At 47.7% G+C, this 26,664-nt stretch overlaps 1 protein-coding gene across 3 annotated transcripts; it reads right to left on the bottom strand.

The window, feature by feature from the left end:
• Positions 1–15,466: 15,466 nt before the first annotated feature.
• KLF10 (KLF transcription factor 10) lies at positions 15,467–21,949 on the bottom strand. Of its 3 annotated transcripts, none has more exons than XM_047088962.1 (4): positions 21,803–21,949; positions 18,556–18,789; positions 17,539–18,451; positions 15,467–17,067 (listed from the first exon to the last, which is right to left on the bottom strand). In XM_047088962.1, exons 1-4 carry the CDS (start codon positions 21,836–21,838, stop codon positions 16,808–16,810), a joined length of 1,443 nt encoding a protein of 480 aa, XP_046944918.1. In that variant the 5' UTR covers positions 21,839–21,949; the 3' UTR covers positions 15,467–16,807. The 3 variants fall into 3 exon arrangements, with proteins under 3 accessions (XP_046944918.1, XP_046944919.1, XP_046944917.1); XM_047088963.1 differs by lacking the exon at positions 21,803–21,949 and adding an exon at positions 21,642–21,765; XM_047088961.1 differs by lacking the exon at positions 21,803–21,949 and adding an exon at positions 19,744–19,846.
• Positions 21,950–26,664: the final 4,715 nt, after the last annotated feature.

The following is a 26,664-nucleotide window of genomic DNA, read 5'->3' as shown; positions in this document are numbered from 1 at the left end:
ACATTGGGGAGGGGAGTTCCCTCATACCAAACAATTCTCCACTTCTCAGTGGACACCAATTGGCTATCCTCCAAGTTAACTCAACTGGGACGCTAACTACCTGGAGTTAGCACAGACCCCACAGGTTAAGGGCTCAATCCTACATGACTGTCCCTACTTCAGACACTAATCTCAAGTCCTATGTTGTCACCTGTACTTCTGACCAATCAGATGTACCTATACATTGGGGGAATCTCACAATCCTCTCCTCAGGTTGAGAATTTGTTAGAACAGCTCACAGAACTCAGGGAAATACTCACTTATATTTACTCGGTTATTATAAAGGATATAATAAAGGATACAGATGAACAGCTAGATGAAGAGGCACAGGGGGCGAAGTCCAGGAGGGTCCCGACTACAGGACCTTCTGCCCCCTTGGAGGGAGAGCACAGTACCTTCCCAGCCCATGGAAAGTCCACCCACCTGGAAACTCTCCAAAGCCCATAGTTGAGGGATTGTTATGGAGGCTCATCACGTAGGCATGATTTATGATTAACTCATCTCCAGCCCCTCTCCGCTCCCTGGAGGATGGGGGTGGGTCTAAAAGTTCCAAGCTTCTAACCATGGCTCGGTCTTTCGGGTGACCAGCCCTCATCCTGAAGCTATCCAGGAGCTCACCAAGAGTCACCTCATTAAAACAAAAGATGCTCCCGTCACCCAGGAAACCCCTAGGGACTTAGGAGTTCTGTCAGGAACTAGGGTCAAAGACTGAATATTAGAACAAAAGATGTCCTAGCACCATTTTTTTTTTTAAAGGAAACATTTTTATTTTATTTATTTATTTATTTTACTTAATTTTTTATTTTTTAAAATTTACATCCAAATTAGTTAGCATATAGTGCACCCATGATTTCAGGAGTAGATTCCTTAGGGCCCCTTACCCATTTAGCCCATCCCCCCTCCCACCACCCCTCCAGTAACACTCAGTTTGTTCTCCATAATTATGAGTCTTTTCTGTTTTGTCCCTCTTCCTGTTTTTATATTATTTTTGTTTCCCTTCCCTTATGTTCATCTGCTTTGTCTCTTAAAGTCCTCATATGAGTGAAGTCGTATGATTTTGTCTTTCTCTGACTGACTAATTTCATTTAGCATAATACCCTCCGGTTCCAGCCATGTAGCTGCAAATGGCAAGATTTCATTCTTTTTGATTGCCGAGTAACACTCCATTATATATATATATATATATATATATACACATATATATATACCACATCTTCTTTACCCATTCATCTGTCGACGGACATTTGGGCTCTTTCCATCCTTTGGCTATTGCCGATAGTGCTGCTATAAACACGGGGGTGCATGTGTCCCTTCAAAACAGCACACCTGTATCCTGTGGATAAATGCCTAGTAGTGCAATGGCTGGGTCCTAGGGTAGTTCTATTTTTAGTTTTATGAGGAACTTCCATACTATTTTCCAGAGTGGTTGCACCAGCTTGCATTCCCATGTCCTAACATCTTTATGACTCAGATTATAAGGGTTTTAGGAGCTCTGTGTTAGGTACTAAGGGGCAGAGGCCAAATATATATTTCTTTTTATGTCCCTGTGACCTTATTTGGAAGAAGGGTCCATAAGGTCATCCTGGATTACCGTGGACCTTAAATCCAACAACAAGTGTCCATATAAGACAACAAAGGAGAAGTCACAGAGACACACATAGGGGAGCAGTTCATGGGAACGGAGGCAGAGAATGGAGTGATACAGGTATAAGCCGAGGAATGCCCAGGATTGCCAGCAGCCACCAGAAACTGGGAGGGAGGCATGGAACAGGTTCTCCCTCAGAGCCTCCAGAAGGAATCAATTCTGCTGACACGTTGATTTCGGACGTGTGCTCCCCAGAACTGTGGGAGAATACGTTCTTGATATTTTAAGCCCCTAGGTTGGGGTGGTTTGTTACAGCAGCCCTAGGCAATGAGACGGGCCTTAAACCACTCCCAATCAGTCTTCCCTGCTCTCCCCCTCTGGCCGGCTGGCATGGGGACAAGCCCCTGGTGATCTTGTTGAGGCCGCGGGGGCCACCAGATGGAATGAGCCTGGGTTCCTGCATCACTGTTCTGAGGGAGCAGGAATGCCTGTGGGGCAGAAGCCACTTGGGCTTCTGGATTTATCTGTTATCGGCACAGGTCACGATCTCATGGTTCATGAGACTGAATGCCACGTGGGGCTCTGCGCTGACAGCACAAAGCCTGCTTGGGATTCTCTCTCCCTCTCTCTGCCCCTCCCCTGCTCGTGTGTGCACGTTCTCTCTCTCTCTCCCAAATAAATAAACATTTAAAAATTTCAGTGTTTTCCTCCCCATGTAACGTATTTCAGTGTCTCTCTCTGATACACACGCACATGTCCCACCAGATCCTAAAAGCAAGATGTTCTGTGGGTGGCTAGTTTCCAGTGGACTCCCCTGAGAGCAGGCTGCGTGCAAAGTTCTCCTGCCCAAGAATGAGCCCACGAAGACAGAGGTCACTGAGGGTAAGGATTGGAAGTGCCAGGTCCAAAGTCAGAAAAAAGGCTACTTCAGCCATACAGATAACATCACATCACCCTCAATTTGTGCTCCACGAACGTAAGACACCCTTGGACAAGATCCCAGCCGGTGGCGGAGTCAGCCTCCCAGCTACCATGGAGATTTTAGGCTAGTGAGATTTCCCTAAAACCCAGGGTTTTGTTTCCTGTTTGTTTCCCCCTGTCTCTTTTCCTTTCCTCTCTTCCTTTTCTTGTCTGGCCTGAGAATGTTCTTGGAAGCCTGTGGTCCAGAGAAGTCATGGTGGGTCATTAGTGATGACGATAAACCCCTCACTTCAAGTAGGTGAGTTGAAGGAGAGTCCTGGGTAACTCGGTGGGGTTGACTCAATACCAAATACGTCCAGCTCAAAGCTGTGCCCAGGGAGTGAGATAAACATTGCATCAGACACCAAAGCTGCCCAGAGAAGGTGACGGGTCATGGACAGGTCAGGACAGGACAGGGTTTAGCCAGGGGCTGAGGAGCTTGGGAGAGTGGACACTCAGGAAGGAGAGAAGGTGGCGGGGAGTGCAGAGGCTCCTAGGAACACTTTATGGAAAAGATGGGGCTCAGCCCCAGCATATTAAGAAGGTATGGTATCCGAGATGCCAAGGGGACACGGACCCACTGGAGAGAAACCCAGAACTATTCCAATTCCATCCTTCTCAGCTCACGAGGCTTGGGCTCCGGATGCCCATCCTCCTCCTGGAGCCTCCATGCTCCTTTACTCTCACCTGCTGCTTGCTGCTACAGTCCTGGTCCTAAACCTGGTCTGCCTCAGTTATAATGCTGGGTTCCCCCTTTATCCCCTGAGACCCTCTGGGAGGGACACTTGGCCACTGCCCAGACTGGGCCTTTGAACTGAGCATCTGCGGGCAATGCCCCACACCTCAGCTTCCCACGCCTCTTGATTGCACCAGGGGATGAGGCTTCAGAGTCTTTTCTCTAGGCGGGGCACAAAGAGAAGGGGATTTTTGATAAGCCCCATTCTTGGAAATAAACACGGAGGACAGAGGTTCAAATGGCCGCCTGGGACCACCTTGGGAGCAGGAAGGGGGCTCGGGGAGTCAGGAGCTGTAGACAAGGAACCGAGTGTGAATGCCTGTAGACATCACACCCAATACGGCTACAAACCACTCCAGGCCTCTAGGAAGGCAAGAAAGGTCACATTTGATCAACCGGATTCAATCCATTCCAGCTTCAACTTGCCAGCGTGGGGAAAAACCCAAAGTCGGTCCCTTCAGAGGCTCCCTTCCTCCACTCTACACAAGAAACCTTAGTGCTTCCTTAGTTCAGACAAAAATGTCTTCTATATAACATCTGTGCTAAGTACTGGCCCGTGAACTTGGCAGCTGCCCCTGTGGGGGGCCGCTCCTCTGAACGGTCACCCCTGCCAGACTTTGCCTCGGAGCTCCGGGGTTTGGGGCCTGTCTTGCCCACCATTCATGACACCTTCACCATCCCAGGGCCAAAATAGCAAATAATCACTTCCTGGGCCTAGGAGTTCCAAACTGGCAACGTGCCAACACAAAAGGTTTATTTTTATATGACTTACATGCCAAAGTTAAAAATCAAAACATTTGATATAAAAATCTAGATTTCCATGGACCGTGATGATGAGTGTGTAACATTGTGAATGTACTTAATGCCACTGAATTGGATACTTAAAATGGCTGAAATGGTAACACTTTATATTACATATATTTTATCACAATAAAAAAAAATCCAGATTTCCAGCTTCTTCAAAAAATCAGATTCTTCTGAAAATTGCTTTTCCACATAGCAACATTGGTACCTCAGCCATCTCTGCTCATTTTCTACATGTCAGACTTGGTTCCTCTACAGAATTCACCCAACCCTTCCTATAGATATTTGGGTTTGAGACCCTGGACTCTCCCTTCTCAAAGAATCTCAGGGTTGGAGGAAAGTTTCAAGGTGGCCAGTTCCTACCTATACCACCCGCCATAGACGTTATTCTACTCCCCCTATATATTACTTCCTCCCAAGGGAAGGGAACCTGAACATCAAGAATCCAGGGGTCTAGTGTGCTTCTATGGGGATCCCCAGCTGCCCCAGGAGCTCAGATCTTTCCTGATTTAACAGCCATCTGTTTCTCAGTAGTCAATTACATGGGAAGCCTGTCCTGTGAGTCTGTCTTAGAGGACAGCAAAGAAGGAAGGAAGTCAGCAGGGATAGAGGGATAGGACAGGCCCAGGAAATGAGAGCAGATGGGGTCCCTGGTTCACAGAGACTGGGAATCCTGAGGAGGAATCCCAGGGTTTAGAACTAGACCCTGTAGGGGTCCAGTTGTGTCCCCACCCCCTGCCCAGTTCATATGTCTGAATCTCTAATACCTGTGAAGGTGACCTTATTTGGAAATAGGGATGTCGTTAAGATGAAGTCATTGGGCCAGGCCCTGATGCAACATAACTGATGTCCTTATATAAGGGGGAAATTTGGACACAGAAACATGCCTCCTGGGAGAACACCATGTGAAACGCCATGTGAAAATGAAGGCAGAGACGGGGCCTGCTCCCACGATCCAAGGAAGGCCAAAGATTGCCAGCAAACCACCAGAAGCTGGGAGAGAGGCATGGAACAGATTCTCCCTCGCGGCCCTCGGAAGGAACCACCATGCCAAGGCCTTGATCTCAGACATCTGGCCTCCAGAACTGTGAGACAATCAGTTCCTCTCGCTTAAGCCACCCAGTTTGTGGTACTTCGTTACGGCAGCCCTGGTAAACTAACACAGATTTGATCCAAGTGGTTCCAGGATGGGCCCTTCCCCCTTCCTGCTCGGAAATGGACGTCAATAACGAACAAGACTTGTGTATGTGCAGTGGAGAAAAAAGAGATACTTCGAGACAAGAGACAAGCGAAGTAATGTGAGCAGAAATGAGCATTGACGGGATGCTTTTGCAAAGGCGGAAGTGCAGGTAATTGCTAGCCGACATTTCTCGGGCGCCTCCTGTGTCAAACACGTTACGGAGGCCTGTCCTTAAAACAAATGAGAAAAACGTGGTTCAGAGAGTTTAAACAGTATGCCCAAGATTAGGTAAGTGAGAAAACCACAGTTTGAAGCCAAGATCACGATGTTTTCAACTTTTCAAACAGAGGAGGACGGAACTGGTGCCTCAAGGCTCCCTCTGATCTTGCACTTGGCCTGGGATCACTTGGGCACTGAGCCTGGGGCCGGGCTGAACTAGGACAAGCTTGACATGAAGTAACTCCTCCCTGTTATCCCCAACCCAGACGCGGCCACTGGGCAGACTCAGTGTTGAGCCAGCCGAGCCAGAACAGAGGAACCAGCACTGGGGCCAAGTTCTTGTTCCAAGTCTCTCCCACAGTGAGTAGTGGCTACTATGAGGCCACCCAGGGCGCCTGCACACTGGCCAAGAGATGCAGGGTGGTTTGAGTACAGCCACGCTCACTCCTGCTAAAAAGGATTTACTTCACAGCTGCCAACGAAAGCCTGAAAACAAAACCGAACAATCCCTAAAACATTCAGATTCAGAAAAAAAAGGTTAAACACCTCTTCACCCAAGCACCAGGCCCGGGGAGAAGAAGCCGGCCTGTAGTGCCAGCTTTAGCTCAAAGTAGGGGACAATCAGGGAGCCGGCTGTCTTGCCTAACCTGAATCTTCAGGATTGAAGAGCCTAGAAAGTCCTCCCTTAGTCCAAATGCTTATAAAGTCCTCAGTTAGAACCCCCCCCTTTTTATGTCCCCTGAGGGCAGAGATCGCAAATGGATCAACCTTGTACCTGACAGGATGCCGGTGGCTGGGGCATTTGAAAGGTAGAAAATCATCAACTCATCAACACTTCAAGGTTGTGCTCACTAGGTGCCAGGCATTCCTAGGGCTTTATAGATGCAGATTCATTTCATCATCATACTTAATCCTAGCTTGCCCTAAGTCACATAGTCACTAAAAGGTAGAGCTGGGATTTACAAGTCAACAGTCCAGACCTCATGCTCTGGGCCACCATGATACTCTGCCTTCTTAAAATATTTAGGGAAGAAGATCAGCATTTTACCCACTTAGCGTTTGTGATATCCTCACCATCAAAACCAGGCACGAGGCAGCAATGGTCAGCCCAATACTCTTTCTCCCCTACTCTTTAGAGCTGCAAAGTGCAAAATGCTAGGAGAGACCTGCTCACCCTTCTCTGTCACCTTCCGAACTCCTCGGAGGATTCCACTCCCCAGCTTTCCTCCCTACACCCAAGATACTTCAGGTGAAAGGAGTAGATTGTCCCCATTAAATACTTGTGAGTCTCAAAACCAAGGCATTAATTCCAGGATGTCTTGTGTGTGATCTAAGATGGCGCCATTGCACTATTTAAACAATGGTTTCTAGGGGCGCCTGGGTGGCTCAGTCGGTTAAGCGTCCGACTTCAGCCAGGTCACGATCTCGCGGTCTGTGAGTTCGAGCCCCGCGTCAGGCTCTGGGCTGATGGCTCAGAGCCTGGAGCCTGTTTCCGATTCTGTGTCTCCCTCTCTCTCTGCCCCTCCCCCGTTCATGCTCTGTCTCTCTCTGTCCCAAAAATAAATAAACGTTGAAAAAAAAAAATTTAAACAATGGTTTCTAACCTTTGCTTTGTCTCCACCAACTCAAGCAGGGCACTGGTAGTGTAAAGGGGGATGGTATGACTGCTGGTGCTTTTCTCTCTAAGTAGACAAGGTAGATGTGACCAAACACCTTGTAGAAGCGCTTCCTTGTTCAGGATCAAAAATAGGATATGGCCCCATTCAGTTATGCAAATATAAGGCACCCAATGTCATGGGGGAAGTGTAACAGGTCTTTTTTTTTTTCCTTTAAAGTCATACATGTCAGGGGCGCCTTGGTGGCTCAGTCAGTTGAGTGTCCAATTTCAGCTCAGGCCATGATCTCACAGTTCATGAGTTTGAGCCACGCGTCGCTGTCTGTGCTGACAGCTCAGATCCTGGAGCCTGCTTCTGTGTCTCCCTCTCTCTCTGCCCCTCCCCCACTCACGTGCACATGCTCTCTCTCTCTCTCTCCCTCAAAAATAAGTAAACGTTGGGGCACCTGGGTGGCTTGGTTGGTTAATCGTCCAACTTCAGCTCAGGTCATGATCTCATGGTCCGTGAGTTTGAGCCCCGTGTCGGGCTCTGTGCTGACAGCTCAGAGCCTGGAGCCTGTTTCAGATTCTGTGTCTCCCTCTCTCTCTGCTCCTCCCCTGTTCATGCTCTGTCTCTCTCTGTCTCAAAAATAAATAAACCTTAAAAAAAAATTTTTTTTAATTAAAAAAAAAAGTAAACATTAAAAAAATTAAAAAAGAATTTAAAGTCATACCCCTCAATACCACATGATATGTTGAAATGATCCCTGGAGGGAGGAGAATAAATTCATTTGGAGCAAAACAACCTCATGGGACAAAAGGGCTTGTATCCGTCAGTACACCTTTACAAGTAAAGACTATGAGGTGGCAACCAACGATCCCCCAAATCACATCTTAAAACTACAAAAGTTTCGTTCTCGCTCCTTACCATACTCATTCCAGAGCTAAGGTTGACTAGCTGGAATTTTGCTGGTCACCATAATAGAGGGAAAGACAGCTCTGGAGGGCCTAACACCAGCAGTTACGTACTCTGGTCCAGAAGTGACACATATCATTTCTGTGACCAGACCAGAATGCATGACCTCGCCCAGCCACCAGGGAGAAGTGTAATGCTAACATGTGTCTGAAGTGTAGAGAGAGCCTGAACTATTTGATGAACTCACTATTACGACCCCTACAGGGATGGGGACCCAGGCTCCCTTTCTGTTTGAAGATCACTGTTATTAGAACCACACTGACACAGAACAGAATGGATGTGATAAATGGAATTGGAAGGTAACACGGCTGGGTTATGTCTCCAGCCTGCAAGGCTGACTACAGCCTTGGCCGAATTTCCCTAGTTGAACTAAATGGAAATTTGGGAAGAGAATATTTAATCTCGTAGACAAAATAAAACTGAACAAATCCAAACATGGGTATCAAAAGACCACCATTATACCTATTCTGTTCACGATATTGTTGGGATCAGGCAAAAGATGCTGTATCCGCTTTATGTCTGAGGCAGAACAAGTTTATCTTTAGAGATAATTAAGAGAAAAAAGGGGATTGTCAAATTACATTGCAAATAAAGTTTGTAAGTATGTAATGAAGGAAAACTTTGTCGAGGATAAAGATTATTTCATGACTAAGAAATACCTGGGTGCATAATAGAATAATATGTCTCCCTTATGGCTAGGAATTACACACTGCACTGGGCATGATGTCACTGTGTGACACGCGGTAGGGAGTTGAGGGTACTTAGTTCTCAGGGGAAATTTACCAGATACTAAAAATAGGAACTTAAGACCAGTTCACTGCTCTCTGTGTATTAAGATGGGGCAGTATAGACTGACACAGGTTGCCCAATGAGTCACATTGCGTTGTCTCAAAATTCCAGGACCTCAGAATGTGACTGTGGTTGGAAATAGGGTCTTTAAAGAGTTAACAAGGTAAAATGAGGTCATTGGAGTGGGCCCTAATCCAATATGACTGGTGTCCTTAAAAAAAGAGGCGATTAGGACACAGGCAGACACAGAAGGAACACCACGGGGAGACATAGACAAGACAGCCGTCGATAAGCCGAGGAGAGAGGCCTCAGAAGAAACCAACCTTGCTGAGACTTGATCTCAGACTTCTAGCCTCGAACTGTGAACATTTTTGTGAACATTTGGAACTTGACCTTCCCTCGGAACAGGGACCACGCCGTCACAATTTCTAACTAACGTTAGAAACTTTGGAGCCTGTTCTGTTTTCACAATTGGTCTGAGTTGTGACACTTGCAGTATCCGCTGCTTGTACTGGGGCAGTTCCCTTAGCATTTGTTTGCTTGTTTTGTTCACAGCTTTCCCGCCGAATTCTCTCTTGGGAAGCAGGTCAGATAAGCATCAGAATCCCCATTTTAGGGCTGACAGAGCTAACAGAGCCATGAAATACATTGCTGAGCTCATAATTACAGTCAGTTCAGAGCTCATAGCCCCTCACAGGCTCCATGACCCCAGGAGATGTTTCCTGTTCCAGGACCACACTGCTTTACTTTGAGCAGTGGTAATAAACACTTGATGCTTGTATTTATCTTTTCAGTGAGACTGTGCAAACTAAAAGGCTGCCTTTTTTTTTTTTTTAATTTTTTTTTTCAACGTTTATTTATTTTTGGGACAGAGAGAGACAGAGCATGAACGGGGGAGGGGCAGAGAGAGAGGGAGACGCAGAATCGGAAACAGGCTCCAGGCTCCGAGCCATCAGCCCAGAGCCCGACGCGGGGCTCGAACTCCCGGACCGCGAGATCGTGACCTGGCTGAAGTCGGACGCTTAACCGACTGTGCCACCCAGGCGCCCCAAGGCTGCCTTTTTAAACTATGGTCAAGGTTTGGATAATTGAATTTAATCAGAGGATCCAATCTCATCTACTGACACCCACCAGTGATCATCCCTTCATCACTTCGGTTTATTCCTAACTTCTCTCTTTCTCCCCAGAACCTCACACGGATTTTTCCAAACCTAGGCTGTGCCTCCACTGACCAGTAGCTATGCTTAGAATTAAAATCAAATTATCCTAAGAAAATCAAAGGATGATCAGGTATCATCTTATATTTGGGGGTATTTCCACCCTTTTCACATCCCACTTCCACACTGGTCAATCAAGATCAAACTGGGATTATTGGCATCCGCGGGGAAGAAAGCCACAAATTTCTAAGTCTCTGTCAAGATTAAGGATGCCAGCCGGTGGGGGACGCTTAAAACAACAGACCTCATTTATGTGGCCCCATTTGGTTTTATTCCTTCCGCTGGAACAACAAGCCGAAGATGAGAGAATTTCGGAAGGTGCCTGTCAATAGAAGGAGGTCACGTTACCTGGGCAGACCTGGCAGAGGTGTGACCTGATCATTTTCTGGGAGGAAAGATGTTTTTATCACTCCTGACCCTGGGGCTCCAACTCCTAGAGGTCTGTATAGCATTTTTAGCCATTGCTGGATAGAACATCTGATGTTGGGCATCTATCATCGCTAAGCCCAGATACGGAGAATTCACACAAGCAGGGGTCATTACAAGGGGAACAAAGGAAGCTCCACTAACTGACTGACTCCATAAAGGTAGTTAAGTTCAGATACTGGGTGCTTCTATGGTAACTCTGTCCAAGTTTGTACTTTATAATCAAATGACAATTGTCCATGCTTTAGCTATGCTCAGCAAATAGCCATGGCTTTCCACTTTGTGCTTTCCTTCCCATTAGACTGGTCTAATTGTAATGACAGTTACTGCAAATGGGTCACCCAAATAATTAGACACATCGAGAGAAGTATGGAAACCCTGGATATCAAAATTCTCTAATCTCCCTAGCTTTGAGTGGCTTTTCTTTCCCAGAATAGGTGGCCACCCTACATGGGAATTTTAATCCATTTACTGCCATATATATGTTCCCACACATGGGTGCTGTACAGTGCCAGGAAATGTAAAATGTATTATATTTTCCAAGAGCTTTTGTATACAGAGCCTTGTTTGAGCTTGCCGGTAGCTCTATGAGTGTGTTCAGCCCTGTTCTTAAAAGCGGATGCTGAGATGCAGAACGATAAAAGCAATTTTCCCAAGGAATAAACTAGTTATCAGTTCAACCACAACCAGAATTCAGGTGTGATGGTTAATTTTGTGTGTCAACTTCATGCAGCCACAGAGTGTCCAGATATTTGCTCAAACATTCTGGTTGTCTCTGGGAGGGTGTTTCCGTATGAGATGAACATTTGAATAGATAGACTGAGTAAAGCAGATTGCCTTCCCCAACGTGGGTGGGTCTCCTCCAATCAGCTGAAGGCCAGACTACAAAAAAAAGGCTGAGTTAGGGGAAATACCTGCTATCTGACTGTCTTCAAGTTGGGCCTTCAGTTTTTTCCTGCCTTCTGACTGTGACTGAAATTTCAGCTCTTTTTGAGTCTTGGGCCTGCCCCCATTTGGACTGGAACCATATTATTGGCTCTCCTGGGTCCCCAGCTTGACCACTGCAGATCTTGGGACTTGCCAGCCTCCATAATCACATGAAGCAATTCCTCGTAATGAATCTCTTGCTATGAATCCTACTGATTCTCTTTCTCTGGAGAACCCTAATACACCAGGTCTTTTAATTTGATCAGTGCTCTTTCCCTATACCTTCTCTAGAGCACAGCTACCTGTGTAGAAAATTAGAGGTATTTCTATTTGAGAACCACCTCTAAGCCATTTCTCAAACTGTTGTTAAGTTGGTCAGAAAAATGCCAGAACTGGATTAAGACAGACAGACACACACACACACACACACACACACACACACAATCAGTGGGACATCTCTAGAGACAAGGCTTCCCTTAAGGTGTCCCTGGATTTCATTTCCTCCAAAGAGAAAGAACAGGTTAAGAGCTGAGCCATTACAGGCTGAGGAATTAGACTCACTGAGAGGGACTTGGTGAGCCTTGTATATGTCTGTCTTGATCAGATTTCTTCCCTGCCCAGTTAAAAATGCAATGAAAAGAACCTAAATTCCAGTGGCGCTTTGAGAGCTTTGAAGGTGTAGTGAGAATGCTTCTAGCACTAGCAGAGATTGATGGGAATAAGAAAAAGGCAGTCTTCAGCTCTTCATTGCCTTTGTCTGTACCCTGCATGTCTTGTAACAGCTCCCTAATTGTTCTCTCCCTAAGCTGCACAGACCTCTCAGTTTTCAGTCTGACAAAATTTAGTGAGCCCCTGCAGTGCGTCAGACACTGGTGACAGAGCAGTGAGCGAGATTCATGGAGTCCTTGTCTTCATGGAGTTTTATAGTGAAAGGGAAAAAGATATTAAGCAATTTTGGCAAAGTGTAATTATTAAAGCAGAAATGTCAAAGCGAAAGGGCAGGAAAATATTTCCAGCAGGAGAAATCATGTGTATGAAGGCTCAGAACTTGGACATGGTGTAGAGAATAAGGTGGGAAGTGGTGTGAGAGGTTGTTAGAAGCGTAACCTTGTGGGGCCTTCCAGCTCTGCTCTGTGCCTTCAGCAGCCATCAGCCACATATAGTTACTGAGCACTTGAAATGTGCTTAGTTCCAACTGAGATATGCTGTAGACATTTAATTCATACTGGATTTTGAAGTGTAGTGCAGAAAAAGATAATATCTCATTAACAATTTTGTATTGATTATATGTTGAAATGATAAACTTTGTGGACGTATCGGGTCAAATAAAAATATGAAAATTAATTAAAATTTTTTCTGATGTGGCTACTAGAAAATCTCAAATTACGTACGTGGCTCACATTATATTGCTATTGGTCAGCACTGTTCTGGACCATGTTAAGAAACCTGGACTTGATCCTAAGAGCATTGGGAAGGTTGTGAAATGTCTTAAATGAGGAGGTGACATGGTCAGGTTTGCATTTTCAAAAGACTGGTTGAGGGGGCTGGATGGTGGGAGACAAGATGAGACCCATTAGGGATAGCTGTGGTTGTTCGAGAGAGGGTGGTAGCCATGAGGACAGAGAAGACTTCCAAAAAGTGAGATGACTAACACCAAACAGCTCTCATTCTGGTGAAACAGGAACATGATAGGTTGAACCCAGATAAAATTTCCATCTGAGTCCATCAAAAATGGTTGAATAGTGAGAGAACTAACAAGGGTCAAAGTTGGAACATAAAGAATGACATAAATATCCCTAATTCCACAGTGACATAAATAAATGAATACATAAATGAGGGGGGAAGCAACAACTCTTTTCCCCAGAATTCTAATTAATAATGAAGAAAATATGAAATCGCTATTAGCATATCACAGTAATAACTGCCGTATGCAAGATCTATGTAAGCATACTGAGTGGGCAAAAGTTTAAGCAGAAACAGGTTATCCATCTTAAATTATATCTCCCCAAATAGTTAATAATTATAAGGAGAAAAATAATTTACATCGGAAAATTCTAGCAGACATCACTAAGCTAAGTGATCAAGCTTAGCATCACCAGTAATACAGACATCATGTATTTCCTATGATGCAGCGAAGACATTATCACTCTGTGGTATCTTCCCAATTAACACATAACCTCATCTAGTCATGAAAAAACATCAGACAAACCCAAAGTGAGGGTCATTCTACAAAATAACCAAGAAGGACTATTCAAAGAGATGAGAGAAGACAAAATGAGTGAGCATAGATTGGAAAAAATTGGATATGACAAGTAAATGTTTGAGATCCTGGATTAGGTTCTCTGATAGAAAAAAAAAAAAAAAGACATTGGTAGAAAAAAAAAAAAAGACACTGGTAGAAACACTAGTGAAACCCAAACAGATTCTAAACTTTAGTAAGTATTGTAGCAAGGTTAATGTCTTACTTTTGGGCTCCTGGGTGGCTCAACTGAGTATCCGACTCTTGATTTTGCCTCGGGTCATGATCTCACAGTTTGTGAGTTCAAAGCCCCACGTGGGGCTCTGGGCTGACAGGCAGGAGTCTGCTTGGGATTGTTCCCGATCTCTCGGCCGCTCCCCTGCTTGTTAGCTTGCGCTCTCAAAATAAACATACATTAAGCAAATTTTAATTTCTTGGTTTTGATAAATGTTCTATGGCTATGTTACCAGCAGAAGCTGGATGAAAGGTAAATGGGAACTCTGTTTTTGCAACTCTAAGTCTAAAATTATCTAAAAAGAATGAACTATTAAAATAGCTTGAATATCAGTAATTTCATACAGTCCAACTTATACAGAAGTCAGACAAGAAGCAGCCAAAACTGCTAAAGCTACACTAATACCGTAATTATCATTACATGCTGCAAACGTTCTTGTCTGGGGGCAACTTTTGCACCAACATCAGTTTGCGTGAACATTCAACTCAAATTCATTACTCTGTTCCAATGATTTGATTTACAAAATTTTGAAGTTAAAGTCTGATGCCAGCTAGGACTGGGAAGAACACAGCCACGGGTGGCACATTTCCACTGGCCATGTCATCACAAGGGTGTGGGCACTAGGGCATCTACCTTCCTCTACTCCCACTTCTGGAGACCTACCATCATGAGGAAACCATTAGGATGGTCCAGGTCCCAGCATTGAGACTGCAGAACAATACCCTCCCCAGCGGCTGTGCTGTACTTACACGGTGTTAAGTTTCCAAGAAATAAGTCGTAACAGGTGCACAGATGACCCGAGATGCTTGTCTTATAACTGGTGCCAAGTGAGCACATTGCCCCTTACCATGCGTGTTCAACAGTGAGCCAGACTTTAGGTCAATAGCTAAGTTGGATACTGTGGACAATGTTCTCTCATGACAAGGGGATTTCAGAGCCAACTAAAATAGCAACCTCCAAAATTATACTCAATACACCCAACTAGCATTTACAGCTCCTAATTCCACTGACAAGTGACTAGCAAGTGTTTCTCCTGCCAGGTGTATTACCTTTCATGCAGCTTAAGTATCAGCATGTTTATTGCATTTAAGGTTTCACTTAATGGCCTAAACTAATCTAACTTCCAGAGGTAATTTACTCTCCATTTAACAGGTCAGGATTCTTTTCATTTGCCACAGCAGTCTTATTGCTTGTAATCATTCATCGTGGTATGCCCCTTAATTTAATGCTACTTAAGGTTTTGCTGAGAGCCAGAGCTATATCTCAATCCCAAATCATCAAAATGTACAAGAATGTTTCAAGATTAAAATGTGTTGGTTTCTTGAACTGGGCAGGCTTGTAAGTTATCTCAGTGAATATATGGATACCAGTCCTCACTTTGTATACTAATTTGATTCACAGTAGAGATACACCCCTGCAGTTCTAAAATTGAATGAAGCTCTTAGAAAAATGCAGACACTGTCTTTGGATACACTCATAACTGATCAATGTCATGTTTAGAGTGAGAATGGTTTTCAACAAATGCCATCAACCAAGTAAATATACCAAAGGAAATTTTTATTGTAAACAAGATATAAAGTACAACAAAAGAAATATTGTGCAAATTGTAAATCACAAAGTTTTTTTTATTATTAAAAGAAAATTCCTGTTTTCCAAGGGTCCAAGTTTTGATGTCAGAAATCAATACCCAATAGAGAAAAATGTTAAATGGAAAGATATAGTGCCATTTTTCACTGTAGATTTTAAACAATTTGCTTTTGTTTTACCACTGTATGTATCATCCACTATAGAACAGAATATAACAGAAATACTGTTAACAAAAGTGAATGTTTTAACAACTTCTATTCACCTAATTCCACTTCCCTCCCCCCCAAAAAAACTCCTATAAATTAACAGGACAACACTTGCCCATGTGAATAATGGTCACTAACTTTCTAATTCAATAAAGCACACATTATATCCTCATAATATAAGGGTACTTTACTGATGACATAAGTCATCTTTTTCAAGGAGTTATCTAAAATTCTTGGTATCCCTTCTTTACAATATATATTTTTATCTTCCATTTTTTTTTCTAAACAAAGTGCAATGTATCTTAGAGTCTACAGAAAACACATTGGTATACAATTTTCAAATCTACACAAGAAACTGCAGGCAAACTAAAGCTCAAAGCATAATAAAATGCCTAGATATAGTCATCTGTTAAACTTTCAAAACAAAAACGCAAAAAAATTATAGCTATACTTCAAAGCAATTAAATTACTGAGGATTCCAAATCTTTGGGCCCTCTTTAGCAATATACAAGCTGCTTAATTCCAAATGGTAGCAAGTATAAAAATGCTAGTTCTAGATCATATTTAACAACTACATCCACGAAATTGACTGGAAAGACTAGGAATAGTAAACAAGGTAACTAGGAAAAGATGCCAAAGTTTGTAATACAAATCAATTTTCCATCTCCATCTCCGTACCATAATGTTTATTTCCAGTCTCTATTCTTGAAACCAGTGCTTTAGAAGAATCACATTGAAAAGTTGGTCTCAAGTACAAACGGTGAAAACGAATTAATAAATTGTGCACACAAATTCAAAATCTGTGCTACCTGTGTTGACCTCATCTGAAACCTTCAAAAAATATTTAAAGGAATAAAAGCTTTCTCATCTCTCTTATGTGATAAGAAATGAATCCTGCCACTCTGTGACCTGCTTGTGGCTGCAGCACTTCTTGTCCTCCAGCCCAGGGCTGAGGCTTCTCCTCAGGCTGTGGGGCTTCTGCGTTCCGCCGCACCGGAGGGCCACAGACTTGCAGTGGAAGCATTTTTACATCACCGCTGGCTCCTGGCTGTGACCAAAGTTACTTCGGATTCTCACCTTCTGAGCGGTCACTGCGTGGGGGCAGGGGTTGGAGGTAAGGCCATGTCATTTAACTTGCTCACTTCCATCTGCCAGTTTGGTAGCTTCTTGGCGGACAGATGGCGCCGGGCATGCTTGGTCAAATGGTCGCTCCTCATGAACCGTCGGTCACACATGGGACAAGCAAATTTCTTCTCACCTGTGTGGGTTCGCCGGTGTCTGGACAGTTCATCGGAACGGGCAAACCTCCTTTCACAACCTTTCCAGCTACAGCTAAAAGGCTTTTCTCCTGAGACAAAGAAATTCAGATCATCGTCACTATGCATTCATCAAGTCACTATAAATTGCACATCTAATTATATCCAAAGACATACATTTTAAAATATCTTAAGAGATGCTCTTTAAAATAAAAGCTACTAAATGAATCAACTGTTAACTGAACGCTACATATATTTCTAACTTTCACTCAATCACATTTATAGGAATCTTTATAAATGCCAAACACAAAAAGGTTTTCTGACTTCAACTATGGTACAACGGCTTTAGAAATATTTTATTAAAGTAACTACTCAGACACATAATCATCGTTTGAGAAATTAAAACAAACACCTTGATGAAATCTTTGAGAAACCTGTAAATATCCCCCACTGAACTGGCTAATAAGGCAAGTTCTTCTTTAACATGCCTGGCTTGTACCTGTGATCATGGCCAAAAAACATTCAACTAAATCTCAATGACACGAATAAGAAATGGTTGGTACCTGTGTGTGTTCTCATGTGGGCCTTCAGATGAGAGCTCTTAAAGTACGTCTTGCCACATCCTGGGTGGCTACAGATGTGACTTCGTATCCTGGATGAGTCAATCTGAGGAGTGACTTTTGCTGTGGAAGGGGAAAACCCTGGAGCGGGGGCGATGGGAGAGAGTCTGGTGCCATTTGGGCTCACCACTGGAGGCTTTGGGTTCTGAACAACAGGCTGGGGAACGACAAACATGACAGCGCCTTTGGGCACCTGAGTGCCCATGAACACGACAGGTGGGCACACAGCTGGTGGCTGACTGGGTGGAGTGCTAGGAACAACTGTTGTCACAACAGGGTTGTTTGCAGGGAGGGGAACCATCTGACAGATGACCGGCATAGGTGGCACTCCCCCTGTTGACACTGCAGGTGGGGAGACCAGCACCGACTTCTGCTGTGGGGACACAGGGGCGGGCTGAGGTCTACAGATGACTGTCTCTGAGGAAGGCACAGAAAAGTCATAAAGTGCAGGACTTGCTTTCTCATTAACATCCGCCGCCGTGTTTCTCTCACGTTTGGATCTGTTTGGTGACACAGCTGCACAGGGTATGTTTTTTCTTGCAGCCTCAACGTTCAGGTGGGTTCTTCTTCGAAAAGAATTGTCCTGATAGTTGAGGATGCTGGCTGCTTTCACTGGGCAAGATCTGTGGTTACACAGCTGGGCGTCAGCTGTATGACGGATCACACTTGTTGCCTGAGCCTTGGGGAGTTTGGGGGCAGGTGCCGGGCTCTTCTCTTCCTCTTTGAAAGGTGCAGCAATGTGAGGCTTGGCAGGATCTGAGAATGATTTGAAGTGTCCGGTAGATGGCGCTGATGCCATCAAATTTGACACTTGAGAGGGTTCAAAGTCAGAAGGGCTGTAAGGTGGAGTCAAACACTAGAAAAGACATAACAGAAATAGGCATGAGAAATTAAGTTTGCTATGTAAATTATAAAAAATTAGACCATCTGCAGTCTCATATTAAAAACAATAAAACTTACAAATGCTGGGATCGTATGAAAGTCAGGTGTACTCGGGAGTAGATTCTCTTCCTCCGACATATCGGATACTGGAGTAACAGGTCTGTTTTCAGTGTATTTCTTAAAATCAGACTTCCAACTGCAGCTCATTGACATAAGTGCTTCTACAGCTTCAAAATCACTCTTCTCTGCGGTTTTGTTCCAGGAATACACACTCTCCTTCGATCTTTCAGAAATCATTTCCATCCTTTCTTCCTTTAAGAACAAAAGATCAAATGCTTATAACCATATTTTTTGTCATCCAAGTAACACGCAAAGCAACGTACAATTTTTCCTTTACAGTTGCACAAATTTCCAAGTTTGTGAAATAATTTTTTCTCTCACCCCTACTAAAAATAAAATTTTCCTCATTCTTTCTCTAATACTTAGGGTTGAACACTGATATCCCTGCAAGGTAGAAGAGAAGCATATTACCATTAAGGAGACCAAGGCCAAAGATAACAATGCATGTATGATCCAACAATGCATGTATGAACTTGATTTAGAAAAATTATATTCTTCCCAGAACAGCCATCTGCAACTGAGATAAATGAAATAACTAAGGGAAGGTTATGCAAAAGTTTTTTCAATACTGCAGGTGAGGTATGAGGACTTTTGAGGTACCAGTTCCCCACAGCTGGTAGTGGGGAAAAGGCCAAGAGCTCAGGTCTGTCGATATGGGTCTGATCTTTTGAAAGTCACTTGGCACGTTAGGATAAAATCAACAGAATAGAAATCTTCAGTGTCTTTTTAAAATTACTACATTAGGTTATTTTAAAGGTAAAATACCTTTCATAGCTTGATTATCTATGGTAGAGAGGGATAAAGTGAAATATGTGGAAAAATCCCAAAGCCATATTTAGGCTTCAAGTTCTTCATATTTGTGTTCCCTTTCACTAGATTTAAACAATGGCTTGCCATGCATAGCTATGACCAGCTAATGCGATACTAAAAAATGGACAATCAAAATGTAATATTCCACCCAGAATTTGTAAAAACTGCCTGGTGAGTCTGCGATAGTCCAAACATTTTTTAAATTTTTTAAAATAACTGCCAGATGACAAGAATGATAGTGCATGCTTGCCATTTGTACAGCTCCCTCTATCAAGTGTTTAATGTTTCATATTAAAGTTCCTTAAACAGCACTTAAAAAAAAATGGCACTACCCACCACCTTCCATTTTCCATTAATGTGATGCCATTCTTTTGGTTGAAGTAGAAATTGTGTAAAAATACCGAAAAGCATTCTTTACAAAGTACTACTCTCGACGCTAGTTTTAAAAAATACATAAACCCTTCGTGTTGATAACCTTAGAAAAGGAGCCACTGCTCTGGAGATTTCACCAACAACGCTATTGCATAATCGCGCGCCCCTTTATGTAAGCTGCAATGGACAGCGCACGTATGTCTAAAAGCCTCAAGACGCCAAAGCAAAGCAAAGAAAAAGGAGAAAAGGCAGGCAGGCAAGGAAGGGGAGCGTGAGCTGGAAGGGCAGGAAGAGAAGCGGGGAGGGGAGGAAAGGGAGTGGGGCGCAAGGCAGGAAAGGGAAGAGCGGGTGGAGGCGCGGGCGGGGGAGGCAGACGAAGGGCGGGGGCGGACGGCGGGGGAGATCCTCGCTGGCGGGGACAGACGGATGGGGCCGCCCTAACCTCAATGAGGCTCGCGGGTGAGTCACTGGGAACATTCCTCGCCGCTCGCACGTCCCCGCGCCCCTGCCCCCGCCATTGGCCAGCCTGCCCGGCGGCCCAGGCCCGGATTGGCTGGGCCGCGAAGGGCGGGGGCGCGGGGGAGGTGGGGGCGAGGCATGTGAACAAAGCGTGATCGGCGGCTGCTCCGGGCGGCGCAGGAAACGTGAACTGGGAATTGCCGCGCCGTCACCTTTCACCTACTTCCTGAGCCCGCGGGCCCCCGCCCTCGCGCCGGCCCGGGGGAGGGGCCGCGGGCGCCGCCGCCAACCGCCCGGCAGTGCGCGCCCCAGCCCGCGGGGAGGGGCGGGGCCGCGGGCGCCGGCTCCGGGAGTGCCCGCCCCTCCCCGCTCCCGGAGAGCCGCCGTTCCCTTAGGAACCGACAGCAGGGCTGGGCCTCTCTGCCGCCCCTGGCGGAGGCCGGGGCTGGGTCACTCGGGGACGAGAAGCTCCCTGGGCGCACCCGCTCCCGGCCCACCCCCGGCCTCCGCCTCAGCTGCCGGAGGAGGAGCCGTGTCCCCGCGGAAACCCAGCCCCCTCCCTCCTCCCGGCCGCAGCCCCCGGGGATCCGGCCGAGCCCTCGGCGCTTCCCGCCCACGCCGCCCACGGGACCTCAGACCACCCCGTCTTTCCCGCAGACGCGGCGCCCCCTCCCCGCGGTTTCCGGCAGCTCCGGCCTCCGCCCGCCGAGTCTCCACAGGTTCCCAGACGTGCAGCCCCCACGGGCTCCGGCTCCAGACGCACGGCCCGCGGCTCCCGCCTCGACACGCGGCCCCCGCGTCTCGCGGCCCCGACTCCCCCCGCCCACGTCCCCCGCCCCACGGCAGGCTCCCTACCCCCCTTCCAGGGGGCCCTCAATAGGTGGCCACTTGCTCCCGCCAGGGATGGGGAGTCCCCTGCCGGCGCCTCGTCTCCCCTCGGCGGTCCGGGGCCCACGTGCCATTCCCCCGCGCCCACGCCGGGCGCCCCCTCCCCCAGCACCCGGCTGTCTGCTGCTGAGCGGCCCCCGTCCTGCAAGGCTCGGCTCAGACCCGAGAGGGGCAGCCCCCTCGCCTCGCCAGTGGACACCCCGCCCCTCAAATGCTCGCCAGAAGCCCCCTCCCGCCCTGGGTCGCATTACTGATCCAGACGGCGGCATCTCTCTCGGGTGCCAGGTGCAGGGTAGACCCCTTGTCCCCCCCTCCCCTCTACACCTTCCCCAGTCCTCGCTGCCAGGGCAGCAGCCCCCTCCTCACTCTTCGCGCTCCTCCAGCCATCCTCCCCCTCGCCCACCTCAAGTCTCCCTGCGGAGCTGCCCCTTCCCCTCCTCATTATACACCTCTCCCTTCGTCTCTAGAGCCCCGTTCGCCTCTCCTGACCCACTCCGCGACACACACGCTCTCACCAATGCCCAGTTTGCAGGAAGAAAGCCCCTTTTTCCTCCACGACCCCGCTGCACCCCGGTCTTCGGGCGCCGCTGATGTCAAGGGCTCGGGGTTGGCGCCCCGGCTGGCCCCTGAGACGCAGCAAGGAGAGGAAGGACAGGGGCATCCCCAGGTGACTTACCGAAGCCTGCTGGAGAGAAGCGCCGAAGTTGAGCATGGTTGGCTGCCTGGCTGCCGGCGGCGAGCTGACTGGCTGCTACGCTGCTACGCTGCTTGGCCACAGACGGGCGCCCGGAGACACTCGACGTCGCTCCCGCCGCCGCCGCGCTCCGCGCCGTCTGCCCCCTCCCCATTCAGGTAGCCTCTCCGCCTGCCCCGCGCCGCGGGCGGGGGCGGGGGCGGAGCCTGAGGACGGCCAATCAGCGGCAAAGGTGTGTGAGGCGCCGGCCAATGGGCTCCCGGGGCCACGCGTGATCAGCGGCTGCCCGGCAGCGTGAAGCTTGTGTCAGTGGAGCGTGTACACAATCCCCGGCAGCGTGTTCCCTCGGCCCGGCCCGAGGGAACTCCCGCCGCCACCTGACTCAGTGACACCCTCTCATCCCTCGCCCACCCCCCCAACAGCGGTCCTCGGCCCCGGCCTAGGGGGCGGTGCCGCGGGCGCGGGCCTAACCCGGAGGCGCGGCAGCGGCGCGCCCAGGCACTGCGGAGGGCCGGCCCCACGTGGGAGGTGGGGAGGGATGCCCGCTCCGCCCCGTCCCCTCTGCTCGGGGCCCCATCTCGGCCCGCCACGGGGTGGGCGGGACGCCGGGCAGCCGGGCGGGGGAGGCAGCGGCTGCTAGCCAAGGGGCCCGAGCCAAGAGATTTGCATTTGGAAGCGCCGTCCTTAGGCGTCTGGCAAGAAAGCAGAGCCCGCTGACCGACTGAGCTGCATTTCTCGAGCATTTACTGGGTTTTGCCTCGCTGAGCCGTGAGGAGCACCGAAGCGGGGAGGGGTGAGGAGGGAGGGGAACCCGGCCGCAGAGCCGACACCTGCTCCTGCGCCCCCCGCCCACGCCCCCCGCCGCCGGCGCGGCCTCGCCCTCCCCATCTGCGTCGCTGGCAGCAGTACCCGCCCCGTCCGCCCCGCCCATCCTTCCTCCAGGCAGCTGGGAGAATGGTGTGGGGACTGCAGGAAGCCCTGAGGACTGGACCAATGGGGTGATGAGGGGCTGTAGACCCGAGTTTTTATCCTTCTCCGGAGCCGACGCTCGGTTGGAGAATCGAGTTTTGAGCTCGTTGTAAAGTTTAAATTGCAGTCTACAAGCTGTTTCAAAGGTAGACCCCACCACCCCGGGCCAAGGCCTCCGGAAACGCCCTGCCGGGAAACAGCTTGTGGGGAGGGGTCTCCTAGGGTCACCCAGCGCAGGTCGGAGCACGCCTCGGGGCGGGGTTGCTGCGGGGAAGCCCGCCTAGTCAAAGACACACCCGCCCCTCCAAAGCACCACCGGCCCTCCTCTCTCCGACTACCCCACCTCCGACCCCCAGGGCTCCGAGGCGGGCTAGGGCCTCCAGATGGGGAGCCCTTGACTTTGCTTTCGTTCCCAGTTTGCCCTCTTTTGGCCGTTTGGTCCCGTTCACAGCAGCTGTTGTTGGAGAGTTGGGCAGTGATAACCCGGTTTAAAGCAAACCAAAGATTTTATCTCCTTTGGACGGGCTGAACACGTGGCAAAAATCACGGCCCCTCCCTCAAGCTGTCTCACCTCTCCGTGTAACTGAAAGGCTAATTTAAGTGTCCTTCCTTTCCCAATAACCACAGAATGAGCACAGAAGGGAATTAATTATTTTAGAAACTGTTAAATCCATGAACATCTTCTAGTGGTTCCTTCTGGTATATCTAAGATCCAGGGTAGCCAACAACAGTAGTAATAATACAGTTGACCAGGGCCAGGGATTGAATGGCCTCTTGTCACTGCCCCTCCTTAATCAGCTGGAGGGGGGCCAGCTCAGCAGCCCAGGCAGCTCTTTCTATCTCCCTTCCACTCCCTGCCTCCACTCTGTCTGCAGGGGTGTCCCTTCCTGTAGGCTTCCTTCCGCCAGGGCTGTCCCATCCTGTTGATCTGAGCTGGAGGGGTTGGAGCAGCTGGCCCAGGGCACCTGCTGCATTCGGGGAAGCTCCCCTCGGCGCCCAACCAGCAGGCCAGCCTTCCTTCCTGTCAGGGATCCGCCCCCTCCACAGGCCAGCCTTCCTTCCTGTCAGGGATCCGCCCCCTCAGGTGGCCACAGCCAGCCCTCCAGGTCTGAATCCAGTCCTTTCTTCAGGAATGTGGGGCCTGCTGGCGTGATGCCCTAGCACGCTGAGAAGCAGGGAGCATTCATGGCTTGTGGGAGTGATTCAAAACAGGAAAGAAAAGAGAAAAGGGGTAGGAGGAACAGTGTGGTGGTGGCACAATTCCTAGAGATTCAGAGAAAGATGTTCCCCAGGCACCTCAGACTCAACATTACCAAAACTAAAATCATTTCTGCTCCTTCGTGTATAGGTTCATCATCTCCCATCCAGCCTTCACCTTCTCCCGCAAAGTCCTAGATCCAGTTGGGCCCCAGATCGCGAAAGTTTTGCCTCAGAAACGTCTCTCTTTCCTCATTTTTCATTTCTCTCCTTTAATTGTTGCTATCAACTCTCCCTTGGATTGAATAATCTGCAGTCTCCCCATCCAACCTCCAACCCCATCCCAGTTGATTTCTAGTGCCCAAACTCTCCATACTGCCACAACAGTGGTGTTTTGAAAGTCACGATCCAATCATGACACTCCCTACTTAAAAATGGTCCTTGGCTCCTGTTGTCTAGGAGATAAGAAGCTATTCCATTCAGAGTGGTATAGTCTGCCCCCAACTCACCCCCCCCCATCCTTCCAACTCCTCTCCTATCCAGACATACCCTTGCCCAAAGCCAGAGCAAATGACTTGTTGTTCTTCAATGGGTACAATTCCACATCTCTAAGCCACAGTCCTCATTTAGCAAACATTGTGTTGCTCATTTACCCAATCTGTTCAACAAGTATTTGCTGAGCACCTACTATGTGTCCTAGGTACCAGAACAATAGCAAGGAGCCAGTCCAGGTCCCTGCTCTCAGAAAGCTTGGATGGGAAGGCAAAGACAAGTTTCTCTGTCTCCATCTCTCTCTCTCTCTCTCTCTCTCTCTCTCTCTCTCTCTATATATATATATATATATATATATAATACAATCACTTATGATGGTGAAGCTAACTAATGCATAGAATTACAACGGGGTGATATGATAGTATGATTGTGCCTATGATTGTGATTTGGTTTAGGAGATAAGAGAATCTTGCTTTTGGGGCGCCTGGGTAGCTCAGTTGGTTAAGCCACTGACTTTGGCTAAGATCATGATCTCATGGTTTGTGGGTTCGAGCCCCGCATTGGGCTCTGTGCTGACAGCTCAGAGCCTGGAGCCTGCTTCAGATTCTGTGTCTCCCTCTTTCCCTGCTTACATTCTGTCTCCCCCTCCTTCAAAAATAAATAAACATTAAGAAAAATTAAAAAAGAATCTTGCTTTGAGGAAGAGACTCTTAAGCTGAAAACTAACGATAGGATAGGCAGATTCATGGAGAATGTGCCTGAGTAGAAGATACAGCTATGACCGTGTCCTACTAGGAAGGAGCTCACTTGGTGATACAGTGTGGCTGGAGGTGTAGAGGGTGCTGGGGAAAGTGGGGTGTGGGGGGACAGGGTTGGAGAGTGAGCAGGAGCAGTCAGACTAGGAGGAATTTACAGGCCACAGTGTGAAATACAGATTTTCCTCAAAGTGTAACAGGAGCCATGGTGTCTTGGAAGAAATGTACATTTTGATCTTTGAAGGGCTCCTTTGGCTTCCTTTGCTGTACAGCCACCTTGTTGAAGCCTTCTTTGGTAATTTCAAGATGAATCCACTGTTCTCTGTTCCCATAGCATTTTGTCCACACTCTATGCTGGGAGTGGAACACATATCACATCTTATTGCAAGAAGTATCTTACAACACCTCCTTCAAGATGGCAGCCATGTCATAATCTTTCTGGTCCAGTGTCTGTTCTGTATTAGGCACTCAAGATTTAAAAAAAAAAAAACAAAACTTTTTTAATGTTTATTTATTTTTGAGAGAGAGAGAGACAGAGTGTGAACAAGGGAGGGGCAGAGAGAGGGAGACACAGAATCTGAATCAGGCTCCAGTCTCCGAGCTGTCAGCACAGAGCCTGATATGGGGCTCAAACCCACCAACTGTGAGATCGTGACCTGAGCCGAAGTCAGCTGCTTAACCAGCTGAGACACCCGGGTGCCCCTAGGCACTCAAGACTTTTTTAACGGAGGAAATAGAATTGTAGGTTGTCTCTGAAGACCCAATGGAGTTACAGACAGAATGTGGACAAACACCGAGGACAGAAGTATAGATCCTTCTTTACCTCACCGTTGGCTTCCATCGGTGTAGGACCACGCATGGAAAACTGTCATCTTGGGTATGACTGAAAAAAAAGTCCTAGGTGGTAGTAAGCGGTACCTCAGATAGATGCTGACCCTTCTTGCTGATGGTGCTCGTTTCTCCTTCCATCAGAATAATGAAGGAAGTGGCAGGGGGGCTGACATGTAAAGATCCCTCAGTTTAGTTATGGAATTAGAGCATATTGTAACCGACAGCCATCTTCTCATTGCTCCTTAAAGTCAGTGGGTATCCTCACCATTCATCTGTTGCCCTACCATATGCCAGGCACTAGCTGAACACCGGGGAATAACGCTAAAACCAAGTCAAAGGGGCTTCCAGGACAGTGGGAGGAGTAAACAGGAGAGGAAGCCATTATTATAGAGTGTGGTTAATGCCAGGAGAGGGGTGTGCACAGTGTCCCAGGAGGGCCAAGGAAGAGGTCAGGGAAGGCTTCCCTCAGCTGATCCCTAAGCTAGAGGAGAGCAGGGGTGGAGGTAGAGAGTAGACAGACCGCTGGGGATTCAGGATGCTCTAAACTGTCTGGATCACAGATTTGAGAGGTAGGGTGGGGAGCTTAGGGTGTTAAGGGAA

Source organism: Lynx rufus, unplaced genomic scaffold (genome assembly GCF_022079265.1).
Source record: "Lynx rufus isolate CCGP_SWC_20201006 ecotype Redwood Valley unplaced genomic scaffold, mLynRuf1.p SCAF_26, whole genome shotgun sequence".
Taxonomy (NCBI): domain Eukaryota; kingdom Metazoa; phylum Chordata; class Mammalia; order Carnivora; family Felidae; genus Lynx; species Lynx rufus.
Note: the sequence above shows the minus strand (reverse complement) of the source record. Positions and strands in the feature narration are given on the sequence as shown.